The sequence below is a fragment of the Orbicella faveolata genome, unplaced genomic scaffold, assembly GCF_042242905.1.
Source record: "Orbicella faveolata isolate gen_17 unplaced genomic scaffold, um_ofav_v1 contig_37, whole genome shotgun sequence".
Classification (NCBI taxonomy): Eukaryota; Metazoa; Cnidaria; class Anthozoa; order Scleractinia; family Merulinidae; genus Orbicella; species Orbicella faveolata.
Window position 1 is genome coordinate 1,823,382 of NW_028301566.1, and position 22,940 is coordinate 1,846,321.

At 39.7% G+C, this 22,940-nt stretch overlaps 1 protein-coding gene across 1 annotated transcript; it reads right to left on the minus strand.

Annotated features, from left to right (window-relative positions):
- Window positions 1–5,194: 5,194 nt before the first annotated feature.
- Window positions 5,195–22,194, minus strand: LOC110062524 (uncharacterized). Its single transcript, XM_020769452.2, has 15 exons — window positions 21,564–22,194; window positions 17,277–17,507; window positions 16,939–17,171; window positions 16,064–16,321; window positions 15,375–15,693; window positions 13,919–15,068; window positions 13,495–13,687; window positions 12,540–12,661; window positions 11,650–11,854; window positions 11,167–11,346; window positions 10,855–11,034; window positions 10,350–10,510; window positions 9,779–9,905; window positions 9,363–9,436; window positions 5,195–8,747 (listed from the first exon to the last, which is right to left on the minus strand). Exons 1-15 carry the CDS (start codon window positions 22,030–22,032, stop codon window positions 5,897–5,899), a joined length of 6,753 nt encoding a protein of 2,250 aa, XP_020625111.2. The 5' UTR covers window positions 22,033–22,194; the 3' UTR covers window positions 5,195–5,896.
- Between the last annotated feature and the right edge of the window lie 746 nt (window positions 22,195–22,940).

A 22,940-nucleotide genomic window follows, 5' to 3' on the forward strand; every position in this document is an offset into this window, starting at 1 on the left:
CCAGTAGCTCGGTGGGGACACACAAGCATATACAGCCGTAAAATATCGCTTGACGTGGATTTTAGTTTCGATGATATAAAGGACCGTAAGGTTGACCCTGTCAGTTTCCAGTTTCGAAAATAGTGTCAGAATACGTATTTGTAAGGGTGGGGGAAACTAATCAGCTGATTGTCCACTAGTCGGCAATTAACTTTCATTTTCCATCCTGTTGAGCAAACAAAACATAATGATAAAAAAAAAAAAAAAGAGTAATCCCTGACACACCTGAGCCAGCAACCCCCTGGGAAGTCCATCAGTTGAAAATCAAATTTGGCCCGGTCTTATAGACTACAAAATTAATGTAACGAATGTTGAAGGGTCGCGTTCATTTCTTACTGCCCCGTAAATTTCCTAAAGTAACGACGCCTCGAAAGTAGCAAACCCCCAAAAGTACCGAGCCCTCTGACGGAAGCGAGCCCAAGGGCTGCTAATTCCGAAAGTAACGTTCGGAAGTTCACGATATCCGCATGATTGCGATGAACAGGCGATGGAAATGAAAACAGGAGCGGGCAGCTAGGCAGAGCCCGTGTCTGTCTGCTCTCCCAAGTCCCTTAATTTTCGCGCCTTTTCTTGCCGGTCTTCCGTCAGAAATTAAATATGTTCAATTGTGTAAAGCAAGAACTGAGCCTACATAGAACCGCATAGCAAGGACAAATGGATCGGGCGTATTAGCCAAACAAAACAGGCGCTTCGCTAAGGCTATGTTATAATGAGACCCTGTTAGGGATAAATTCCGACAGGCGACATGGCCTTGAAACGGCGACATGAGAGCTATGAATTGGCGACGAACGACAGACTACTCCAGCCAAATAGAGAAAGCGACACCAATGGCAAGATAGACCGACAACGAATTTCGGAACTGAGAATGCAAACATTGTTTTAAACGTCTGAGTCGAAGTGAAGATGCATTTCCAGAGTTTTATATGTGTTTTCCTCAGTCTCTCACGCGCGATGTCGACGGGTCGTGAAACCCAGGCTTTCTTTCATATGCTAAAACGTCCACGTCGAATAAATCGAGTCCGTCATTGCTGAGTATTTTTTCTCACTCTCAGCTGAGTGAGCAGTGCCCTAAAACGCCTAAAAACACGCTTAAGGAAAAAGGAAAGAGATCTTCGACCGTCTGCTTCATACTTTTATTAGTGGGTCACCAGCAAAAGAATATAAAGCTGTATTATCAACAAATGGCATTATGGAAGGAAAAGAGAGACAGGGGAAAGCTGCCAAGGTCTTCTCGTCTTCAGCAGAAGATAAGGTTTACGCCAAATTCAAAGCTAAGAAGATTATAGATAGGAGAGATTATCTGATTGAGGCCGTTAAGATTTTGAGTTAAAGAACGGTTGTTGAACATAATAATAATAATAATAATAATAATAATAATAATAATCGATATTTAAACAGGGTGACCCCTTCAGTCGCAGGACTGGTATCAACGGGGGCCCTGTATAACGCAAAATAAAAAGAGCATGTATAAATAATATATATAAACATGGTAAAAATTGCCATAGGTTCGATTGTACTTTAGGTCCAAATACAGACTGGAACATGGCTGAAAATAGGAATTCCACCTGGAGGTTAGCAACCTCAGCGCTCGAAAGCATGCCCAAGCCCTTAGAAAGCATGCCCCCAATATGCCCCCAGCCCCTTGCAAAAGATTGAATTCGTTTGCGTGAGCCTCATGCTCAATGCGTGAGACTTGAGAGCACTGTGTCGGTTTTTTTCAATAAACAAAGGTATTACGATGTGTTATACGTGTAGCTTTGTTTTAATCGAACAAGGTCAAATTTTCCGACACAACTCCTCTGAGACGAAATTCCGACAGGCGACATAGGAATCTTGCGAAATGCCGACATGGCTGGTGGCGAATTTCAGACAGGGGACATGGGTACCCCCCTAACAGGGCCTCAAAAATGTGAATTCGAACTAACGCCAGGAAAGAATCTTTCGTCCAACAATTGACTTGCCGAACTACGCAGCTAGCTAAAGAGCAATTGATTCGGTAAACTGGCTTTTATTGCCCTTACATCAAAACCAACACGGTTCGTAACCTGCGAGGTGGATTGCACGCTTTCATCGATCTTGCCACTTTTTAAAACATAGTTCCTATTTTTCTTTTACCGACAACATGGAAAAATCTAATAATTCTTCCGGAGATGAGGAAGATTATTCCTGTGAGCCACCAAATTTCTAACTCAAGTTTTTTTCTGGCGTCGAAAGCCATTTAGGAGGCTAGCAACAGTTTCCTTTACCTTTCTAACAGCTATATTTTGAAGGATGAATACTACCACTGTATAACAAGTGATGCTACAATAATGGTATCATACAAATTTCCAGTCATTGATAAACAAGTTGCAGTCATTCTTTTTATATAACAGGTTACCATAGCAACAATATGATCTGCTAAAAACACCCTTAATTTTAGCTTTAAGCGCTTATAACTCGAAAACGAGTTCGGTGACCCCATTTTCTATTATTGAATTGTAATTGGCATGATAAGGTGCAACTTTTTGCAAAGTTTAAAAAAAACTTCTGTGAAGGGGGTTCAGAGCCGCCTTAAATTTTCGAAAAGTTAAGGTGGCTCTGAATCCCCGTCACAGAATTTTTTAAACTTTGCAAAAAGTTGCATCTTGTCATGCTGATTACAATTCGATAATAAAAAATGGGGGTTACGTATGCCGAGCTCGCTTTTGAGTTATAAGCGCTTAAAGCTAAAATTAAGGGTGTTTTTAGCAGTTCATATTGTTGTTATGATAACCTATTATGCCACAAAATTGACAGCAACATGTTCACCAATGATTGGGCAGGTTTTTTTGCCATCAACCGATGTAGAGTAGTTACAATGACCCATCAAAATCTAAGTCTTGGAAAATTAATACTGGAAACTATTTGGAGCCACCTTCATTTTCCGTGAGCAAAATTTTACATAAGAGTTTTAACAAATTTGTGTTTTAAATGAAATCTTACGTACGAAATACCACGTTAAAGGTAATAGTTTTACTGAGCTTTAATAAAGGAAGTATTATCAAATATTGGTAGCCGTCTGCTGAATTATTTCAGTTTCCGGGTTTCACTCTCGCTCGATCGCTCGATCGTGAATTGAACTCTTGAAGGAACAGCCACTTGAAAGAACGGCTCAGTGCATCGTGCACAAATATAAGTTTACATTTCTGACATTTTCCTTTAAACCTCAGTTTTCTATTCATTTAAGCTTATTTAATTTTACCAAATAACTAAAGTAACAGAGATCAAAAGCCATTTTAATTTATATGTTCAATTTCAGCCTTAGACTCGCAACTTATCAATTTAAAGCGAAGTGGAAAGGAAAACGTAACCAACAAACCTGCTATTGAAGAAGAGCATCTCAAACAGCTCAAAGCCAGGGGTGTTTGTTCGCTTTCTTCCCCCCTCTTGCTTTTAAGAAATGTCTAGTTCCATATTGTTCTTTCCTTTTGCCGAAGAGGCCGTGAAGGACAGAGAGCTCAACCGCCAAAAGCTTCAACCATGCACTACTGAACATATGCAGTTTGTCTTCAATTCCTCGGAAAACAGATCCAAATTTAATTACGTTTTGAGAAACACTTTTACCGACTGCAATTTTTGTTTGTTGTCAGCTTGATATTTAGGATAACTGAGCAGTTTTAAGTTGTTTGTTTGTGTGGGATCGAGAAAACGTAAACTAACTCACCGCGATCCAATTAAGAAAAATGTTGATGTGTCGCTGAACATTTTCGCGCGGTTGATCGTGCTTTTAACTTCATTTAACTTCATTAACTCTATAAAAGAAATGGTAAACGTTTAGCGTGCAGCTACCGAGAGTATGGATGCTCTTAGGAGGTTTGCTAAGCACTCAAGAAGCTTAAGTCGTACCCTGCTTTCGACTCGTGGATCCACAGCTAGTTTGAAAATGTTATGATGAAATTCATGATCAATAACAGGACAGACGCATGTTTTCGCTCTCGCTCGTTGACGCATCGCATAAATTTATGTGTCTGTCCGCTTACTGACAACGAAAATTAGCCGATGAGCGCGCTAGAATTTCTGCAGTTATCGTAAAAAGCTCCATAGTTGCACGCTGTACGTTTACCACTTCTTAAGGTTGACTCCGTCATTTCAAGTCATGACTCGAGCAAAACGGGCTTTTTTTGTTGCTTTTAGCGCACGTAATTTTCAGCTGAAGTCCGGGAGAAGTTAGAACATTGAGAAAGGTACTTCAAGTATGCGAAGTGTTAGTTCCTGATCAAAGACGAGCGCTTCAGATGTCAATATCAGTTTGACACAATATGACGACGTAAATTACAAAAGTGTTAACTTAATTAATGTGTTATTCGTGTAGGGGTGATTTAGGAAGTATATGAACTCCCTTGCGGGGTAGGTGAGGTAAATGGCCTTTGTGAAAATACTAAGAAATTGCTTCTCTTCACTCCCCAGAGACTTTTTGGTGCTTATTGTGTTTGAACATTTGCAAATTCTGGGGGTAATAGAAAGTTATTTTTTCGATCGCAACATCCAAAACGAGCATGGCGTCCTGTGTCGAGGTTTCTAGATGGTATAATTCCTTAAGGTCGGTACACATGAGGGGACTAGTCTCTACAGCAAGTCGCGGGGACAAGTCCCATCGTGTCAACTGGCCATTTTTGCTTCAAAATCTAGTCGCAGGGACTAACTTTGGTCCCTGCGACAAGTCCCACGAATTCAAACCAGTTTGAATTTTTGGGATAAGTCCCTGCGACTTGTTCCTCAAAACGCTTCGTGTGAACTGCACGTGGGACAAGTCCCTGCGACCAGTCCCTTCGTGTAAACTCTTCAGGGGACTAGTTGCAGGGACTAGTCGCCTCTAGTCCCCTTTACTTAGAACCAAACACACCTTAAAAGAGTTCGAAATGGTAAGGAATAAACATCAAGAAGACTCGACCTACGATAAAGAGGGTAATAATGGCTTAGACGCAATGACAACCTTCTTCGGGCTCATGGCGCGGACTTCCAATTGCACGGTCTGAATCAATGGCGTGTTACAGATACCTTATTACTGCCTTTATCTAAAGTTTGATAACTCCGCACTTTTAATCATTTGTAAGATTTTTTAGTTCAGTGTAGTTTTTGAAATGTTTGAACTTGGAAACCTTTTTGGAGTGAAACAATTACCACAACTATTGCGAAATAAACTGACTTTTGTATAACTTTATTGAAAACTTTGGCTTCTGCCATTATAAATTGTAAAAATATTCTACACTGTAATAATAACGAAACAAAGCCGATAACCAAACGGAAATTAATAAACTGCAATGAAGAAAACAAATGTCAAGTGGATTTTCAACATGAAAACCAAAATTGGGTACAGTAATTGTTTTTTTTGTTCATCCTGCGAAAACAAGGTTTGAGCAGGGCTTGAACCAAAGTCCCTAAGAAAAAATTATAAGGGCGGACCATTTTACTGTTGAGGGGGAATGGGGTGATTTAGTGTAGGCATGAATTTTTTTAACCCTTTCATGCAGTACGAATTTTCTCCTCGGGGCGTGTGTATGTATAATTTTTTTTTCTCCGTGTAACAAGCTTTTTTTCGGAGCAGGGAGAACGTGCACGAATTTTTTCTTTTTTTTGGTACAAGTATGCTTGCAGGCTATTTTTTCAAAATCACCAACCCACGTGTACCGGCCCCTCAAAAGTCAAGATGGTCCACCCCCAAATACGATTCAAGTCCTCCTATTGGAAACAGTATCATTTCAACTGCTCTGTATTTAATCTAGACGATTCTTTTCTGTTCCTTCTACTGACTTAAGGGCAATTTAAAACTGTTTCAGGTTTCCTAAGACTGACATCTCCGTTAGAAAGATTAGTCGTCAAGTTAGGTCAACCGAACTCTTCATTCATATTCGCCGGGATGCTGTTCTGGTGACTCCAAGCTACCTGAGCTTGCTCGTTTCTCCAAATCGTATGAACCCCTCCGCTTTTTAAAATGCAACTGAAATGGACTTATTTTGACAGGGGAGTGGCCCTTTCCTTTGTCAACTTTTTCGTCGATTTGTTCCGCCTTAGCTGTTACCCCGTTGACCTGGTTGGTGGGATATTTTCCATTTGTACATATTGCTGGCGTTTCTTCGACGCTTTCTTCGTGATCCTCAGCCAACACTTCTAATGGCTCACTTGATAACTCAAAAGATTTCTTTCTAAGACCGCGGAATCGGAAATGTCGTTGCTTGGACGATTTAGCTACGGAACTATCTGAAGTTGTGTGAGCCACTTTCGACTTTTCAAACGCTTCTTTCTTGTTCTTAACTAGATTTCCGTCACTACGGCTCTTAATTTGCAGGATGCTTCTTCTTTTATCAGCAGGTTTAGATTTTGGTTTTGATACAGCGGCGCCCAGTATCTGTTGTTTTCGTTCTTCAAGTGAAAGAGAAACTGCTTCTTTCCTTTCCACTCTTTCTTTGGATTGCTGTTTGCCAATATCCAATAACGTCATCTTTCGACTTTGTGAATTAGTTTGAGTGTAGTCTGAATTGGCGCTTTCTGTGATGACTGGATTGTCATCTTTCGTAATCCGAGAATCAACCTCTTCGTGACAAGCTTCCTGTTTGGCAGCTGATGGTTCCTCGCCGTCTTGCACATGTCCATGAAGCTCAGAATCACCAGGAAACCCTTGCTTTCCTTTCGGGACGCCATCTTCCTTGGTTGTTTCTTTCGTGTCGTCATCAACGGCATTCCTCTGTGCGTCATTTTCACTGTAGTGAGACTGAATTTCTTTTGATAAGTTGATGATTTCATCTCTGTTTTCTACCAAAACATCATCAGTTTCATCAGCCTCTACAAGACGTGTTTCATTTTTTTCCTTTCCAACTTCCGAGTTAGCATGATCGTCAGCAGCATGTTCCACCACAGGCTCGGGTATGATGTTTATCATAGTCCAACTATCATCTTGATCTTGAATCACTCGATCGCACGAGGTCATCTCAGTGAAAGTAACACTCTCGTCAATATTGACTGGATTTTCTTGGTTATTCACACCAGAATTTTCTTTAAGAGACAAGGTTTGTGCTGAAGTGCCTTTTTTGATGGCATTTTCAAGTACAGGTCTGGATGGCTCGGTATTTACTTTACCTTGCTCTGTGATCGACCTTTCTCCTTTACCTTTAGAATTCTTTGATAAAGGTCCACGGTTATTTGCTCTTCCAGTATTCTGACTTCTATTTTTCATTCGAGTCTGATCAGCTATTCTTAAGCGAGGCGGTTTTTTGTCGTCTTCACTGCTAGATGATCGACCAGATCCCTTTTTAACTTGACTCAGTCTGGTCGTCTTCAACCCGTTTACTTGCTGTTCCAAGCTCTTTGATTTAGCCACTGGAGGCCGCGTTCTTGATCTTTCTATATCAAAGCTTTTGGTCTTCAAAGCAGGTCGTTTGTCCGTTCTTTTTGGAGCTTTTGCAGCCAAATCCCGTTTATTTGGTGCAGTGTCTTGTCCATTAGTGCTATCCAGAAAAGCGGCGTTCTTCGCTTCTTTTTGCAGCTGAGCGCGTGTTTTAACAGAGCTTTCTCGCCGGTCTGTTGTGTTCTTTTGGTTTCTCTTTGACATGTCTTGACTTATATTCGTAGTCCTATCTTTTGGCCTTCTATTGCTGGTCACCTGTACTACATCGACGCTTTTCGCTTTTGAAATTCTGTCACGATTTGAGCGACCATTCGCCATGGAACTCCGTTTAGAGTTTTCAAATGAATTGTCTAAACTCTTGCTTTTCTCTAACTGCTCTGTTGTTTTCCTGGTATGGGGCAATGGAGGTTTAAAATCACTTTTTCGATTTTCCCTTTGACGAGGACTGTAGGGTTTCCTGTCTATGATATTTTCCTTGGCACTCTCGGAGGAAGAGTCGCTGTTGTCATGGATTAACAAGTCTAGCGTTGCACAAAGAGCTTCTAATTCCTTGTCCTTGTTCTGGTCTCGAACTTTTCCTTTCACTTTGCCATTTTGTGGTTCTTTCTTTGTTTCTTTCTCAGACTCTGTCTCTCTTTCAGAATCTGTAGAGCTGCCTAAAGTGTGTATAAGATTTCCTAGCACAGAGGAGAGCTGGTCTGCTTCCTCTAGCACGGCTTCCTGAGGTGACCGTACTGATTGGCGTTGATGCGGAACAGTAATTAGTTTGTTTGGCTTTATCAAGTCTTCTTCATCTGATGAGCTAATGCTTCCTTGGTTGGGCTTCTCATCAACAGGCACAGTTTCCAGGTGCAGTGGATTCTCCATAACTATATCACAGGATGTTTTCTGTTCCTTGATGCTACGCTGAGAGAACCTCCGTATGAATGGCGAGAAAGTTGATGTCAATTCGTCATCATTTTCTGAAGACATATGAAGCGCGTTTTCGCTCACAGAACGACGTAAGTATCCTGGTTCATTCTCCTTCTCTTCCGCATGGCTCCGTGGTTTCTGAAATTCATTATCCTTAGTCGTCGATTCTTTCCTCAGAGTAGAACTAGTCTCACCATTTGTTCTTAAGATGTTAACTTCATCCATTGAAACAGCTCTTTGTAATATCTTTGATTCTCTGTTCTTTACGCCATTACTAAACTTGTTAGTCTTGAAGGAATTGTTTTTCGATGAAACTAAAGCTTCTTTCAGCTCCATTATTCTCTCCGCCAGATCTGTCGAGCTAGCTCTACGCAGGTTTGATTGCTCTGCTTTTGCTGGGCTACTGTTTTCTTCCAGGCTCTTCTCTTCTGCCAAACTGATTACAAAAAAGTGAAAACAATCAACGAAACTGACTCCACGAAATCCGCAACAATCAACAATTTATATTTATATGTCTGATTGGTTAGTTAGTCTGAGTTGTTCTCTTCCTAGTTTTGACTTAGTCAAATGTAGTTTTAAGTCTTTAACGACTTCATTCTGTTCACATGAGACTTTTTGCGCATTTCTCTCCCACCCATACCCTCTGTCCTATCCGCGCCTACTCGCCCCCACGTTCTCTCACTACCCCCCCTTGACTCCCTCCCCCATCCCACATTCCCTCCCTCCCTTGCCTCGTTACTCCCTCGCTGACTACCCCCTTTCTTGAAGTATTCGTTGCTTGTGTTGTTCGCCCACTTCACCGCTTCATTAAGTAGCAAGCTGTTCGTAAATATGATAGGCTTAAACGGAAGGTAAGCTGGTGCTTTAATTTAATTAAAATGCATCATATTGTAGTCTAACAGGCAGACAGAGACTATGATTTTTTTTCCAGTCATTCAACACTTAGGTGGGGGCGGGGGCGTTTATTTAAATCCTATATGTGAAACAAATCCAATCGATGTCAGCATGCAATTTTTCAGGTCAATACTTGATATTAAAATACAAATCATACCTTAGGTACTTGTTCAACAGCAACAAAGGTCCTTCAATCTGTTTTGACAAAGGAAAGATGAAAAAGCTCCCAATCTGAAACAAAGACAACCAAAAATGATTTTATTACAAATTGCATAAGCCTCTCTCAACTTGATCACTATAAAAATCAGGAGGGCCAGATAATCTGCCTTAGGACTGGGTGACCCTTATGACTAACCACTGATGGCACTATGGAACAGGAATCGACTGAAAGTAAAGTGTCTTACCTAAGAACACAACATTGAGTAACCATTTAAAACCCAGACTTCATGCACCAACCATTAGGCAAGGGCGTTATAGCAGAGAGCAATTGCAAGATTTCTTTTATAACTTGTGAGGTACAACAGTCCCAGAAACACTACAAAAGTTAATTTTTAGTTAATGTTGCAGTTTTACCTCCGTCCACCCGCTTGCAGTCATAAATAGCTTGGCATTCCTCACGGTCCACACGTGTTTTCTGAACTTAGCTCTTCCTTTGAAAATCCTGTAGTACTTCTCTTCGTTTGGGTGTTTTTGAATTTGCCTGTAGAAATATAGGGAGTTCAATAACATGAATAGATCACAAAGTAAACTGAAAACGGAAGCAAATCCTACGGAATTGAAAACAAGCTCCATGAATACCTGGGCTCTAACAACCACCAATCTTCGTACCCAGTGTCTTTGCTTTCCTTGTGAGAGGGGGTGAGGAAAACAGAGACACTGGAAACGAAGTTGAGTCAAAGCTAAAAAACCCTGCAAACTTCTTTCAGTTGGGACGATCCAAAGGAAAGAAATTTTGCATCTCAGCTGCTTAACAATATTTTAGGACGATCTTTTCCAACGCTGATCACGCTCAGTTATATTATTAGCTTCGTGTGACGCGATTAAACGGTAAATTGTTTCACTAGCGACAACAACTTTGATGACCTGATCAATGTACAAACCCCTTAGTTCTAGTTCTAGTAAAGGCAAAAAAATACTTCCTTACTTGAAGATACTGATCATGTATTTGATGGAATTTCTTGCCCGCAGAGCTGATGTGCTGTTCAGTAGATTCGTTAATTTTTCCTCCATCAGTTCAGACGGGAACACAGAAGATCGACGCCTTCCCTGAGAAGGTTTTGTATTAATGGACCGCTCCTCTGTCACCTTGAACGAAGCAAACTCTGCCATGTTACAATTTTAGCATCTCTAATGAAATTGTCTTCAACGTTATCCTTCTCTAGAATATATACATCTTATCGAAACACCATTTCGTTTTCAAAATACTCCTCCATGATAACCCTTACACGATAAATGACTTAGATTAAGGTTCATCACATTACAGTAAGGCTTGTCTCTGTCAGCGACCAATCAAAACACTCTTATATTAATATTGAAAGATCCGGCTTTGAATCCAAGGCGCTACAAAGGAGTCAAAGGAGTCAGTTCCCTTGTCTCATTATTTCTTGCAAAACATCAATGTTTCTATTTTGCATTCTTCAGGTCCCTACCTCTTCGCTTTTGCGGGAAATACTGGGGGCCTCCTTGTTATGTTCTTTATTGTCCGCGTTGTTTTCGGTCACTACAGCAATGGCTGTTTTTTGCCAACTTGGAGAAGAAAAGTCTCTGACAGCCTCCTCGTTTTCTGGGGTGTAAACTGTACTTGCTGTTAATTTGCCATCCACTGTTTCCTTTAATAAGAATGAAAACACGAATATATGTAAGCTGTTCTGTCTTTAAGGTGACTTTGGTCAAATATTGCAACCAATTTTCAGCCTCTTGGAGAAGACCTCCAAAGTACACCAGTTTCTTTTCATTCCTACCTCATCGTTTGTTTTTGACACCTCTGCAGGTTCGTTTTCTTTACTCTGGTCGTTCGACTCTGTAACTTTTGCAATCACCGTTTTTTGCCAAATGGGAGAACTGAAGTCTTTGACTACATGTCCGTTTGGTGAAGAAACATCACTGTCGACACGAGACGAATCATCTTGGAAATCCTGCAGCTAAACATAAAAAGCCAACAATTAATTAGTCAACTGAAAAAAATTGGTGTTTTTAAATTCCAGCTTCTCTGTAATCGACCTTAACATTCTTCCTTTAGATCCACTCAGTGTTTGGCAAAGCAATAAAAAATGAAATCCTGCCGTCATATTTCCGTTTAAAACACTGCATCGAACTGTGTTTGACAACGGTCTGCAAAAAGGCCGATTTTCTTAGTAATATAATGTAATTTTTAGATGCAGCACTCTTCTAAATCATACACTCTGAAAAAAAAAATCGCCTGACACCGATATTTCAGTTGTTACCTTGATCTTTAATCTTTCCAGTGAGGGAGAGGGCAGTAACTGTTTTTCATCTTTTCTCATCTGCAAAGTCTTCTTCTTCTCCGAAGGAGGTGTTGGTTTCACCTCAAACGAATCCTTGTTTTCCTCGGTGGAGAATTTCTCGTTTACGTCGTTTTTCTCGTAACCATTGTCAATTTTCCGCGGCATTTCTACAGAACCATCAACACTTTAAAGAGAAAAATAAAAGTTAGCCGGAAGGGTTATTTATTCAAAATACAGTTATTTTTTTGGTGTAAACTCGACACAGCTGACAGTTAACAGCTTGGCTTGAACAGAAATGATCATAGCTATTATGAAACAAGCACATGAGTGAGAGCAAGTTTGTGTACAAATAACAGTTTGGATACTCGGCTCGTTAAGAAAGTAGTTAAAGGCTGGTTTTCATTAACGAATAAGCATAAGCTAAGATGTTTATAATTAGCACCTTTTGTTAGAAAAATCCCTCACAAGAGCTGCTAATTATCACCATCTTGGTGGGTCTGGGTATGCCGGCTTATACTTATGCTTATCTGCTAGTGAAAACCAGCCTATTGGAAACCACATGCTGTAATTTCTTTTTTACTTCCACTGAAATACTCACTCCTAATATGAAAAAGGTGTTGATGGAATCGTGCAGTTACATACTCTCGTGGACAAACCTGTTACCGTAGTAACACTTATGACACGTCCAAATGCTTGATGGCGCTTTAATATTACTACTACCCAGTGCGGTATGAAAGCCACTTAAAAATGTCTATATAACATTTAATAACAAGCACATATCAACTAAATTGACAGTCATCGCTAGCAAAATTAACGTACATTTTTCAACACACGTTCCCGAGGCAAGTCGAGCTAAATGATAACATTACCTATCTCGTGGCCTTTTCAGTGGCGTTGCATCTCCGTTCATCTGATCAATCAATGGTTTCATGTTGTTTAACGTGTTATACCGATTCACAACATCGCGTACACGACCACTGCTTCTTCCAAGCTGAAAGCGGCAAAGGAATGAAATTAGATCATTGACAAAATCGCACTACAATTTAAAATAACGAGATCTGAAAGATTTTGGCTGTACTGCGCAAGACTCGAGAGATAAAGAAAATTTTTTTTCGATATATTAAAACCACAGGCAACCCAAGCTCAAGCTGTGAGCGGTGATTATCTTGTGTAGATCACCTTACATAATAGCGGTCATGGCGAAATTATAACGCTTTGTATGGGAATATTTATGCTCGGCTTTTGGAGATACAAATACTAGAAAGCTCTTCATAAAAACGCATTATCTTACATCCACAGTGCATTGCCTTTTGTCTGTTCGCTTATTCTGCTGCGGATTTGAAGCGATTTTAGCGAGTTATCGCTTCCTAGGTTTCTCAAACCTAATAAGCGATAACTCGCTAAAATGGCCTCGTTTTAACAAAGTAAGCGGTGAGGCAACAAGCGATACACTGTGCAAGTTATAGACATAGACAAACTTTATTTAGACTCGAATTTGAGAGCAACTATAAAGCTAATATCGTCGAGCTAAATAATAAAAAATGTTATTAAAATACAAATTTATGATAAATTTATATTATAATAGTGTGTACATTATGACAGTTCTCTTACATTTTCGCCATGACTGCTATTACACAAGATGATCACAGCTGGAGCTTTGGCCGCCTGCCATTAAAACTAAGTAAAAAATCGCAGGTGGTTGTGGGGTAAATGAACACACTCTTTTGCGGCTTTATTCCAATAAGACTCCAAGCCGGGATCGAATTTAATTTTATAACCGAAATTGGCAATTATTTAGTTCTAAATTTAACTAGCAATTCTTACCCATGATCCCTTCCGGTCCATTCCATTTTTGGCTATCAGTCCATCCACCAAAAGCGGCGTTGCCATTAACAACATGGCAGCGTCTCGAACTGCTGACGTCACTGTGTGCTCTTGTAGCTTTTCGTTTTCTTTGTCAAATTCAGGGCTCAGTGTTGACAGAACTGGCATAGCACGCCTAGCTGAAGGTGATAACCTGTTGACAAAACCAAAGAACAAAGAAGATAAATATGTGCTTTAGAGGTAAATATGGCGACCTATACCCTACTGGAATAACCGCAGAATCACCCGCGGAAGTAAATATAATATTATTTCTCGCAATAACAAGAAATTTTGGAATGAAGGACATTGGTTAACAGTATCGATGTCTAGGGCAAGTAGATACGCATTTACTGTACATTTCATGTCGTTTACAATAAATACTTACGCAGCAATTTCATCAAGCAAGCTTTGTTTCTTTGATTTCTTGTTGGGCGGTGTAGTTTGTGGTTTGGATTCGGTTGCTCTCTTGTTGTGCAGATTGTTTGCTTGTTCTCTCTTCTTTATCTCGTCATCTTTTTTCTTTCTTCTTTTTTCCTCTTCTTCTTTTCGTTTCTTCTCCTCATCATGTTTTCTTTTCTCTTCATCTTTTTTCTTTCGTTCTCCTTCCTTTCTTTTCTTTTCTTCCTCCTTGTGCTTCTTTTTCTCGTCTTCTTTCTTAATCTTTGCCTTTTCTTCCACTTTCCTATTGTCAGCTTTATGCTTTCCATTTTTCTCTCCTTCTTTGCTATTTTGATCGTTTTCGTGATTTTCCTGGACATTTGCGTCAAACGCGTTCCCTGTAACCTTCCCATTGCCTGTATTTTCAATTGTACCAGTCTCACCTTTTGATCTTGCCTCCATTTCCCTAATGATGTCCCGAGCTGACCGTCTTGTGTATTGCTCTCGGGAAAATGAACCCGCGGGACGCCTTCTCTCCGAGTCTTCTCGTGCGAAGTTCTTCTTTTCGTCCTCTCTTGGTTGAACACTCTTCAGAGTGACTCCGTTTCCAAACTTTCTCTCCATTTGTTGGTGTTCATCTCCATGTTTCCCTTTGAACAATTTATTATCCTTGTCAGAGTGATAATCCGAGTCCACCGGAGTCTTATGTTTTGCTTTCCCTTTCCCAAACCCAAAAAATCCTCCTTTCTTACGACGTGTATTTTCCTTCACACCCTCCGAATTCTCTTTCGATAGACTTTTCCTTGTTGTTTTCTTTCTTCTTTTATCATTGAGCTCGTCGCCTGAACTATCTATTGTGGAGCTTCTCCTCCGTCCTGCTGAAGGTTTGATTCCTACCCGCCTTGTTTTCGATTGGAACACTTCGTCGTCGCTTCCAACCGAACTTAACGTATGCGCACGAACTTTGCTGTCAAGCGGAACGGAGCGTGTTGAGGAAAGTGGCTTGTGTGACACCAGGTTTTCCATGCTAGATCCTGACGTTGATCGTATTCTATTTCCCGCAACGTCTGCAGCAAGATGAGAACTTGCTCGGCCACGCTTCCGACCTTTATTTGAGGTAAACTTCGCTCCGGTGCTGATCTTTCTTCTGCGAGAGGCTGGGAAAGGAAAACGGTTTTATAAGCTTTTCCATGATACTCTCAACAGAGCATAGCTGAGCTAATGTCATCTGTTTTAATCTAGTAAAAGACTTTCCAGACCAAGCTAGGGCTGACAGATTGACAGTCTTTGCGCTTAATTTTGGTTCGAACTAGCCAACCAGACCAAAGTCAACCCACCCCACCCCCACCCCCAACCCCTGCCACCGGACCTTCCTAGATTGATCATGAGACAGAAAAAAAACATCAGAACTTTCACTGGACAAAGCCAGTTGTCTAAGCCACCAGGCCATCAGGCTACCCTACCTTTGTTCAAGACTTCTGTCTGAGGACTTCCAATGCTAAAGTCAGCGTTTACAGGATCATCAGTATCAAACAGGTGATAAACCTCACGGATCCGCTTGTGAGTGATGTGTAGATACCGGGTACTTGGGTTGATAGTATATTTAGCGGGATCTTTGTGAAGATTCTCCGCACTGGTTCCTGACAGCAAACGGTAGATGTTCTCTCTCTCACTGAGAATCTGAAGCGGTGGCTTGTCCTGCGCGAATGAGCGAATCGTCCATGCCGCATCCAGTGCGCTCAAAACACCGCGGGCGCAGCCAGAGCCTGTTGGCCAAAAAGGCTGAGAAAAAACAAAAAATATATATTTATATCATTGAGTGCAATCGGGACAGACATGTATGAGCTGATTTGAAAAAAACTGCTGCCGTTCTTAGGATATTTCTTAGGATACTTCTGTGCATCACGAACAATTTAAAGGAACATTTTTCTGTTTTATCTAGTCGAGGGTAAAATTGAATAAACATTACTGGCAGGAAAGACCTTAGTTAAAATTACCCCAGTTGCCTTACCAATAAAAAATTCAATGATACGTCAAAAAAATGGCATCCTTTTTAAATGACAGGCTTTCCAGAAGGAAACCACGACTGATATTAAGAACAAATTTTACTTGCAGAAGAATTCTAGAAATTATATTTTAATTTGATACTGACCTCCAACAAACTGTCTCCCACCAGACCCACCAAAAGTTTGCTTCCTTTCCTTTCAATGATCCTTGCAGCATGTTCAGCTTTCTTGATCGACGTGAAATCAAACGCAGCAATGTCTGGTTGATTATTGCCTACAATCTTGAGCTCGAGATTCTTCAGTGTACCTTTTGTAGCATACTTCACCACGTCTGTTACATATTCCAGTAGTTTAGATTGGTCAATGTTACTTGGAGCAAGAAGCTTGACTGGAGGGCTCAAGTCCTGCGTGAAACAATACAAAGAAATTGCAATTTTATCAATAATGATTTCTTGGCATAAAGTAGATGTTCGTAAACACATTGGCGTTGCGTGTTTGCTTGCTTGTTTGTTTGTTTGTTTGTTTGTTTGTTTGTCTTTGCCTTGTTTCTGCTGACGATAAAGCAGACTAGCAAGCTAAGGAAATGGAGAATGCCATAAATGCGTGCTTTTTACAGTATTAGTAGTATCTTTCCCAGATGGATAAGTAAGTGAAACATTCCTGTTGCAGAAACGACTGCATGTGAGTTTAATTCCGACTTGCCTCGTGTGAAATACATGAAAACTTAACTCCGACAAGGTGTGCCCCCACATTTAGTGAACTGTTCCTCAAAAACGTGGGAAATGCCATTCCCGAACCACTAAACTTAAACATTTCCTGGAGGGAGGCATTGCCCCAAAACCCCGCTAGCGGCTCGTATCGAAACTTTCTCTTCGGTACGTGCGTAATCAGTAAAAAGTGCGTTCTACGTTACTGACATCACTGACATTGCAATCTGAATAAACTTTTGCATTGTGCAGAGCTAACCAGCTTGTTTTATTCAACTACAAACACATGACACAAATTTTGGTGATTACAATACCTGTTTAAGAGCTCCTCTTTTGAGTAAGCTGGCTTTCCCAGCTGTCATAACAAAGTAGTGTGTTTCATCTTTGTAGTAAACAATATTTTCAAGCTTAATTCCTTTTTCTTCTAACAGCAGATCAAAAAACTGTGGATTAAATTGATACGCAATGCCGCTAATTTCCTCAACGTTTGCTTCTTCTTCTGTGCAGTGATTGACGAAGTTTGCCGTTATGCCAATAGCGAGTGTACCTAAGTAAAAAATCAAAACAAAAATAATCAGTCCCTCGGTCTTATTTTCCACTAGCGCCATTTTCTCTCAGAAAATAACATGACTAAATTCAATTCTTCACTAACCTCTCATTTCAATCTGTTGAAAACCAGGAATAACGTTCTTCTTCCCATCAGCTCCAATAAGAACATCAAATTCGTATTTACTGACGGGGTGGGACTCGGGAGACACTTTGCACTTCCATCCATCTTCCAGTGAGTTTGGTTCTATCACGTGATCAAACATGACGCCAGTGTACAGTTTCGCGCCAAAAATGAGCGCAGCCTTGAGAAGAATCCCTTGGAGCCGGCGAATACCTGAAAAAAAGTCAAATGCTGCTTGAGACTATTTTCGTATTCTCGATATCGGACTGTAACTAGCTTGCGATGAAGACTCGTGTGTGGGAATATCATTAAAAAAAGATTAAGACGAAATCCGACAGTAAAATGAGCAAGTTCAGTTTTTAATGAACAAAAACCTTGTACCAGAATAACTTAAGCACAGTATTGTTCTTTTAGCATTTTCTAAAAGCTAAAGGTATAAATAGTTGCCTAAAACAACACCAAAAACAATTTTATTTCCCATGGGAACTCGAGAAAATAAATTTCAAAGTTCAGAGAAATTGTGCAATCACAGGTAAAATTTCATCATCAGTTTCATTTTACCAGTACTTTCAAGTGTTTCATATAATCTTCAAATTTTTTTTTGACATTTGGTGTTGTTAGAATGACTTCTTTTGAGAAGATATTTAAACTGACGTTCCACAGAAGTTTGCAATACAATGTAAATAACCTCGGTACAAAGTTTTTGTCGACTTTTTACTCGAACTTCTGGTGGATTGCTTCTTAATTTCATTTGCATTTGAAAAGACTCCTCACATTAGCCTCGGTTACAAGCTAGTCCCAGTCCAATACCGAGAATACGAAATTGGTTTATTGAAGTTTTTACTCGAAAATGCGCCGCCTCGACTAAGCGCCGCCTCAAAGGAGCGCCGCACATGACAGCAAAAACATTATAAGCGTTGCACCCTGAACAACAACCCAGCGCTAATATTCAAAGTCCGTGATTCCTGAAGCGACGCTTGCTTTTAGAAGCATATGTCTGTGCAGCTACTGACTCTAACACGGAAAACATAATGACACTTTGTTGTTGCTACCGTTTTAAAATAGAAATAAGGGTTGCTATGATTTATTCAAAAGTTTGAAACGTGTTTTTAACAGGCATCGCCTTTCAATAAGCGACTCATCAAAGTCGAAAAGTTTAAAAAGCAGCTGGCGATTTTTCAAGTAAATACGGTACGCTGTTTACTGATCTTTTAGTCGCTTAACTTTTGTTATGTACTGATGGAGGAGTTGATTGCATCATCTCTCCCTTTGGATACAACTCCTCCGCACTTTCAATGGTCACGTATATTTGAAAGCTGAAGTCGAGTAATGAATATTGAAAAATCAGATAAATGGAGAATATTGGCATGAAATTGTAACCGATTATTGAATATTTCGATTTTCTGGCTATGCAAGAGAGATAAATACTGGTGTGAGGGAAATGAACAACCAATATTGACCTGAAAAATGAACATTAAACACTTATGGACACCCGGCTAATAATATATCAGCTCTGTGAATATTCATTGCGTTACGTTAAGGACATGAATTCGCCAAACCCGAAAGTTTCAGCCAGCGATGAGAGTGTTAGTAGTAATTTTGAATTTCAGTTTACGTCGATATCTTAATGTGGATAAACGTATGTCACTGATCCATTTTGTATAAAATAAAATATAAGAAAACTCCCCTAGACGTTGCAAGCGTTCGAACATGCTCTAGAGGTCTTTAATTCATAGGACAAGTTCTTTGCAGACGTAATAATTAATGCTGAGTTGGTAAAAGAATGCGGAAATCTTACCAAGTGAACAAGTTCCTTCCTACGACTTTCGATACAGTAAGGAACAGGCTAATTATCAAAACTAATGCGTCTAATATTATTAGTAGTTTAGAACCTACGTGTTTTGCAAGTCACACAGCTTTTGGTCGGTGACTCAATATAGACATTCCTCTTACACGTTTTAAATGGAGACCATAAGAAATTTATTTTTACAGTTACAAGTATCCGGGGAAGTATCAACATGCTGCCGTTGACGAATAGAACTTCAAAGGGATAATGAAATTGCCCTAAATTGAACAGGATTGAGAGGTCTGATTTATCTGCTCTGGAATCCTCCTCTAATGCTTTGGAATGTTACTAAATGTTGTACATACTAATCTGTAGAAGCCATGCTGATACTGAGTCATAGAATACAATACAAAACTACAATTCAGGTCAACGACGCTATTTTCATATCGCTTGTTTTCTCAACTTCTTCCAAAGCTTAAACCGTAATATTGTTTTGATACTTAACTAGAGACCTCGAACTCTGTCCAGAGCCATGATAAAGAACAAAAAAATAGGGTACATTTTAGTAATTACGATTTATTTGCGATTCGTTTTTGCAAAAAGACGTGTGGTAATTAACAAGAATTCGCGAGTTCGTGGGGTGAGCAACTTGCAAACGTCACGCAAAGTTTATCGGCGAGAAATCAAATTTGAACGGACGGATGCAACTTCCTAGCCTGCGAACAAGCTAGCGGAGAGAGCTCACTCATAGGTCACCAGACTATATTCCTTGCTGGGAACGAAAAACAGAAAAAATCGTATGATTGCACAACCCAGAAATTTGTTAAACAAACGATTTAAACTGAACGGCCGCTAATTAAAGTTCTGACATGCAAATAAGACATGCCCAAAGCTCAATTATATATTAATGCGCCAAAGCTGGAAGGACGAGAAAGGACAAATTTGAAATATTTCCTTTATCATTCTATTGATATACTGAGAAAAATAAAAACGTGATAAATAAAGCAGGAATAAATTTTTTTTTTAACACCTGGGGTTGATCAGACTTCAATATTTCACAAAAACGGTAATGTAATTAAAAAAATATAATTATTTTGGTTAAACAGAAATAACAGACAGTCAAAATAAAGAGGCGAAAAATAAACAAATCGCCAATAAAATGCATATATTGCTTTGATGTCCGGTGAACTTCAAACACCTGCAATAAACGTCTAAATCATATTCAGAAGCTGCTTCTCTTGCTGTATTTTCTTTTTTCAGTCACAAAAATTGGTTCAATTAATCTTGTTGAATTTAGAGCTGAATGCGAGATGTTTATCTCGGATTGTTACAAACGACCACTAGCAAGCAGAGAAGAACTCGGTCACGCCAAATGTTTCATTTTTTTTTTTGTACGCTTCCGCTAAGACTGCTTTGAAAGTTGCCGTGGCTGAAACTGACCTCTAGATACCGAAAAATGTAAAATATCTTGATATATACATTATCAATAACAAAAATAGAAAGAGAGAAAGAAACTATTTCCGACCGCCAGGATTTCTGTTCAGTAGCTCGAGGGCAGATAGATCATGTTCAGACCAACATTTTTAGTACAAAACAGTGGTTACATGATGAGGAAACAAGTTTTTAATAAAATATCAATAAAAGTCACGATTATTATTTATACAGCTTTCTCAGGCAAATATATTGGGTAGGGAATTTGAATGTATGATAAGGCTTGATGCTCACGTAAAATCCTGTCCAAGCTTGTCAGCCGCGTGTATTTTAAAATCCCCACAAAATGTCATCACTAAAATTAAATACGCTTGCGTTTCAAAAATCTGATCTCCTTTAATAAAAATCCCCTTGAAAATTATCTCCCAGTCTACGGCGATTTGATAAACAACTCTCAACAAATTCACAAAGTAAATGATGTTGTTGAGGATTACGAGGGCTTATCGTGTCGCTACGAACAACAAGGACCGCGCGATCATTTTAGCTTTCTGGGACATTGGAGAGACAAGATTTCGTTGCAGAAAAAAATTCAGCCGGTCTGTTCATTAATAAATCCATGCAGTGGTTGAGCGCAACGTTGTTGTGATGCGATCATCCGTTCCAAGCAATCGAATTGTTTCTTAACAATCAGGAAAACATATATTTGGTCCGCAGTTATGACAATAAGCAAGCCAGATCTTTGGAAAACAATTGTATGTAGACGTTATATTAAACCGTTGTATGTTTCTACACACTTGGCAGATTTCCTGTTACTGTTAAGTCAGAATTAGGAATGGCGAAAGGAAATACCGATATTATATTGTTATTAAATAGCTATGACGAACGATATTTCAATTAGCAGATACGTAGAGGTTCAGTTGTTAAAACATATGCGCGCTTATTACTTCTCCAATAAATAAATCATATTTTACAAACCTCAAGTTCTCAGTGAAAATATACGTAAATTACTAAAACCATTATCCACAAACAAGAGATATTGTAATTATACTTACTGATGTGATCGATGGAACCTGAACAGAATTTTCCGTAGAATTTCTTTGCACCGAGTGAACGGAAATCCGTGAGTAGGAAAGGCCACAAATGAAGGACATTATTTCGTACAAAAGATTCCCTCTTCTCCACAATCACAACTTTTGCTCCAAGCAAGGCGACTTCAATCGCAGTTCTCAAGCCGATAGGACCTGCGCCGATGACTAACACATGAGTGTCTTCGCATATTTTTCCTTTTCCATACTCCTTCTGATTAGCCCGACTGTCTAACAGTTCCCACAGTGATTTGCACCTCCACGATTGAAGTTTTCCTTTAAGCTGCGAATAAAACTCGCGCGGATTGTCCGCTTTGATTCCAAGAAGCTTGACAAGTTCTCCAAAGGTGCTCGTTATTTCTGGACAGTCTTGAGCGTCCATAAACTTGAAGAATAAATCTTCGGCCGTTTCCTTACTTTTACGGACATTTTCCATCCTATTGCTGTGGAAAGTAATTCGATTTAATTCATGCGGGCTCAAGATAACCGAGTAATTCAACAAGACGTAAAACCAGGACAACCGATCGCTCGGCACGGTATTCGCGCATCGCAACGGATAAAAATTTCAAATTCAGTAGCAATATGATGTGTCACGTCTGTTTACGCTCAGCAGTGGTCACTCAACTGAAACAGCTTTGTTTTTCAAACAATTGACAGATGTCATCCTTGTTTGAAAGATCTTTCAGATGACCGCGGCGCGGAGAGAGAGAGAGAGAGAGAGAGAGAGAGAGAGAGAGAGATGGGGTCGACATTTGTGCGGTGCCGTTTTATATCCGGTTTGTTTTGAAAGCGAGATAAACAGTTTTGCTACAGCGAAAAGGTATAACTTTAAAGCTGGTTACATACTCTAATTTATTCTGGAGTAATTGGATATGAGTGTTGTACTGACCCTTGCACGAAGTACTTTGCACAACAAAGGCTCTTTCCTCAGGAGACAAGTGTATTCAATTGTTTCATCATTTTATCACGTTTGGCATTTCTGGAGTCTTCTGGGACAGACAACATCAAACAATCAGGTTAAGAAACGCTGGTTGGTATGTAAATGTTTTTGTTTTAGGATCAAAATAAAAATAGAATGTATGAAAATCTGAACAAGTCTGACAATAGTGATCACGCCCGTACGACTTTCTAACCAGTTCACAGTTTAAGTGTTTTGATTGTCATGCAATTCGTGTTGACATTGCCCTGATATGACTAGCCGTGCATACCAGATATGTATCTAAACGTCAAACCTTTCACGTAACCTGACTGTTAAGGCAAATACAAGAGACGAAAGTTTGGAATAGTTACGTACAGAGGTCTCCTATTTCTTCAGCTCAGGCTCAGTTTGGGACGATCAGTAAC

What these genes read in the sequence shown, in the direction of transcription:
- LOC110062524 (XM_020769452.2), bottom strand. Translation starts at nt 22,032, where the DNA reads ATGGAAAATGTCCGTAAAAGTAAGGAAACGGCCGAAGATTTATTCTTC. An exon ending in TTGCTTGATGAAATTGCTGC is followed by an intron (nt 13,688 to 13,918) that starts GTAAGTATTTAT and finishes TTTTGTCAACAG; the next exon opens with GTTATCACCTTCAGCTAGGC. An exon ending in TGGAAAGATTAAAGATCAAG is followed by an intron (nt 11,347 to 11,649) that starts GTAACAACTGAA and finishes TTTTATGTTTAG; the next exon opens with CTGCAGGATTTCCAAGATGA.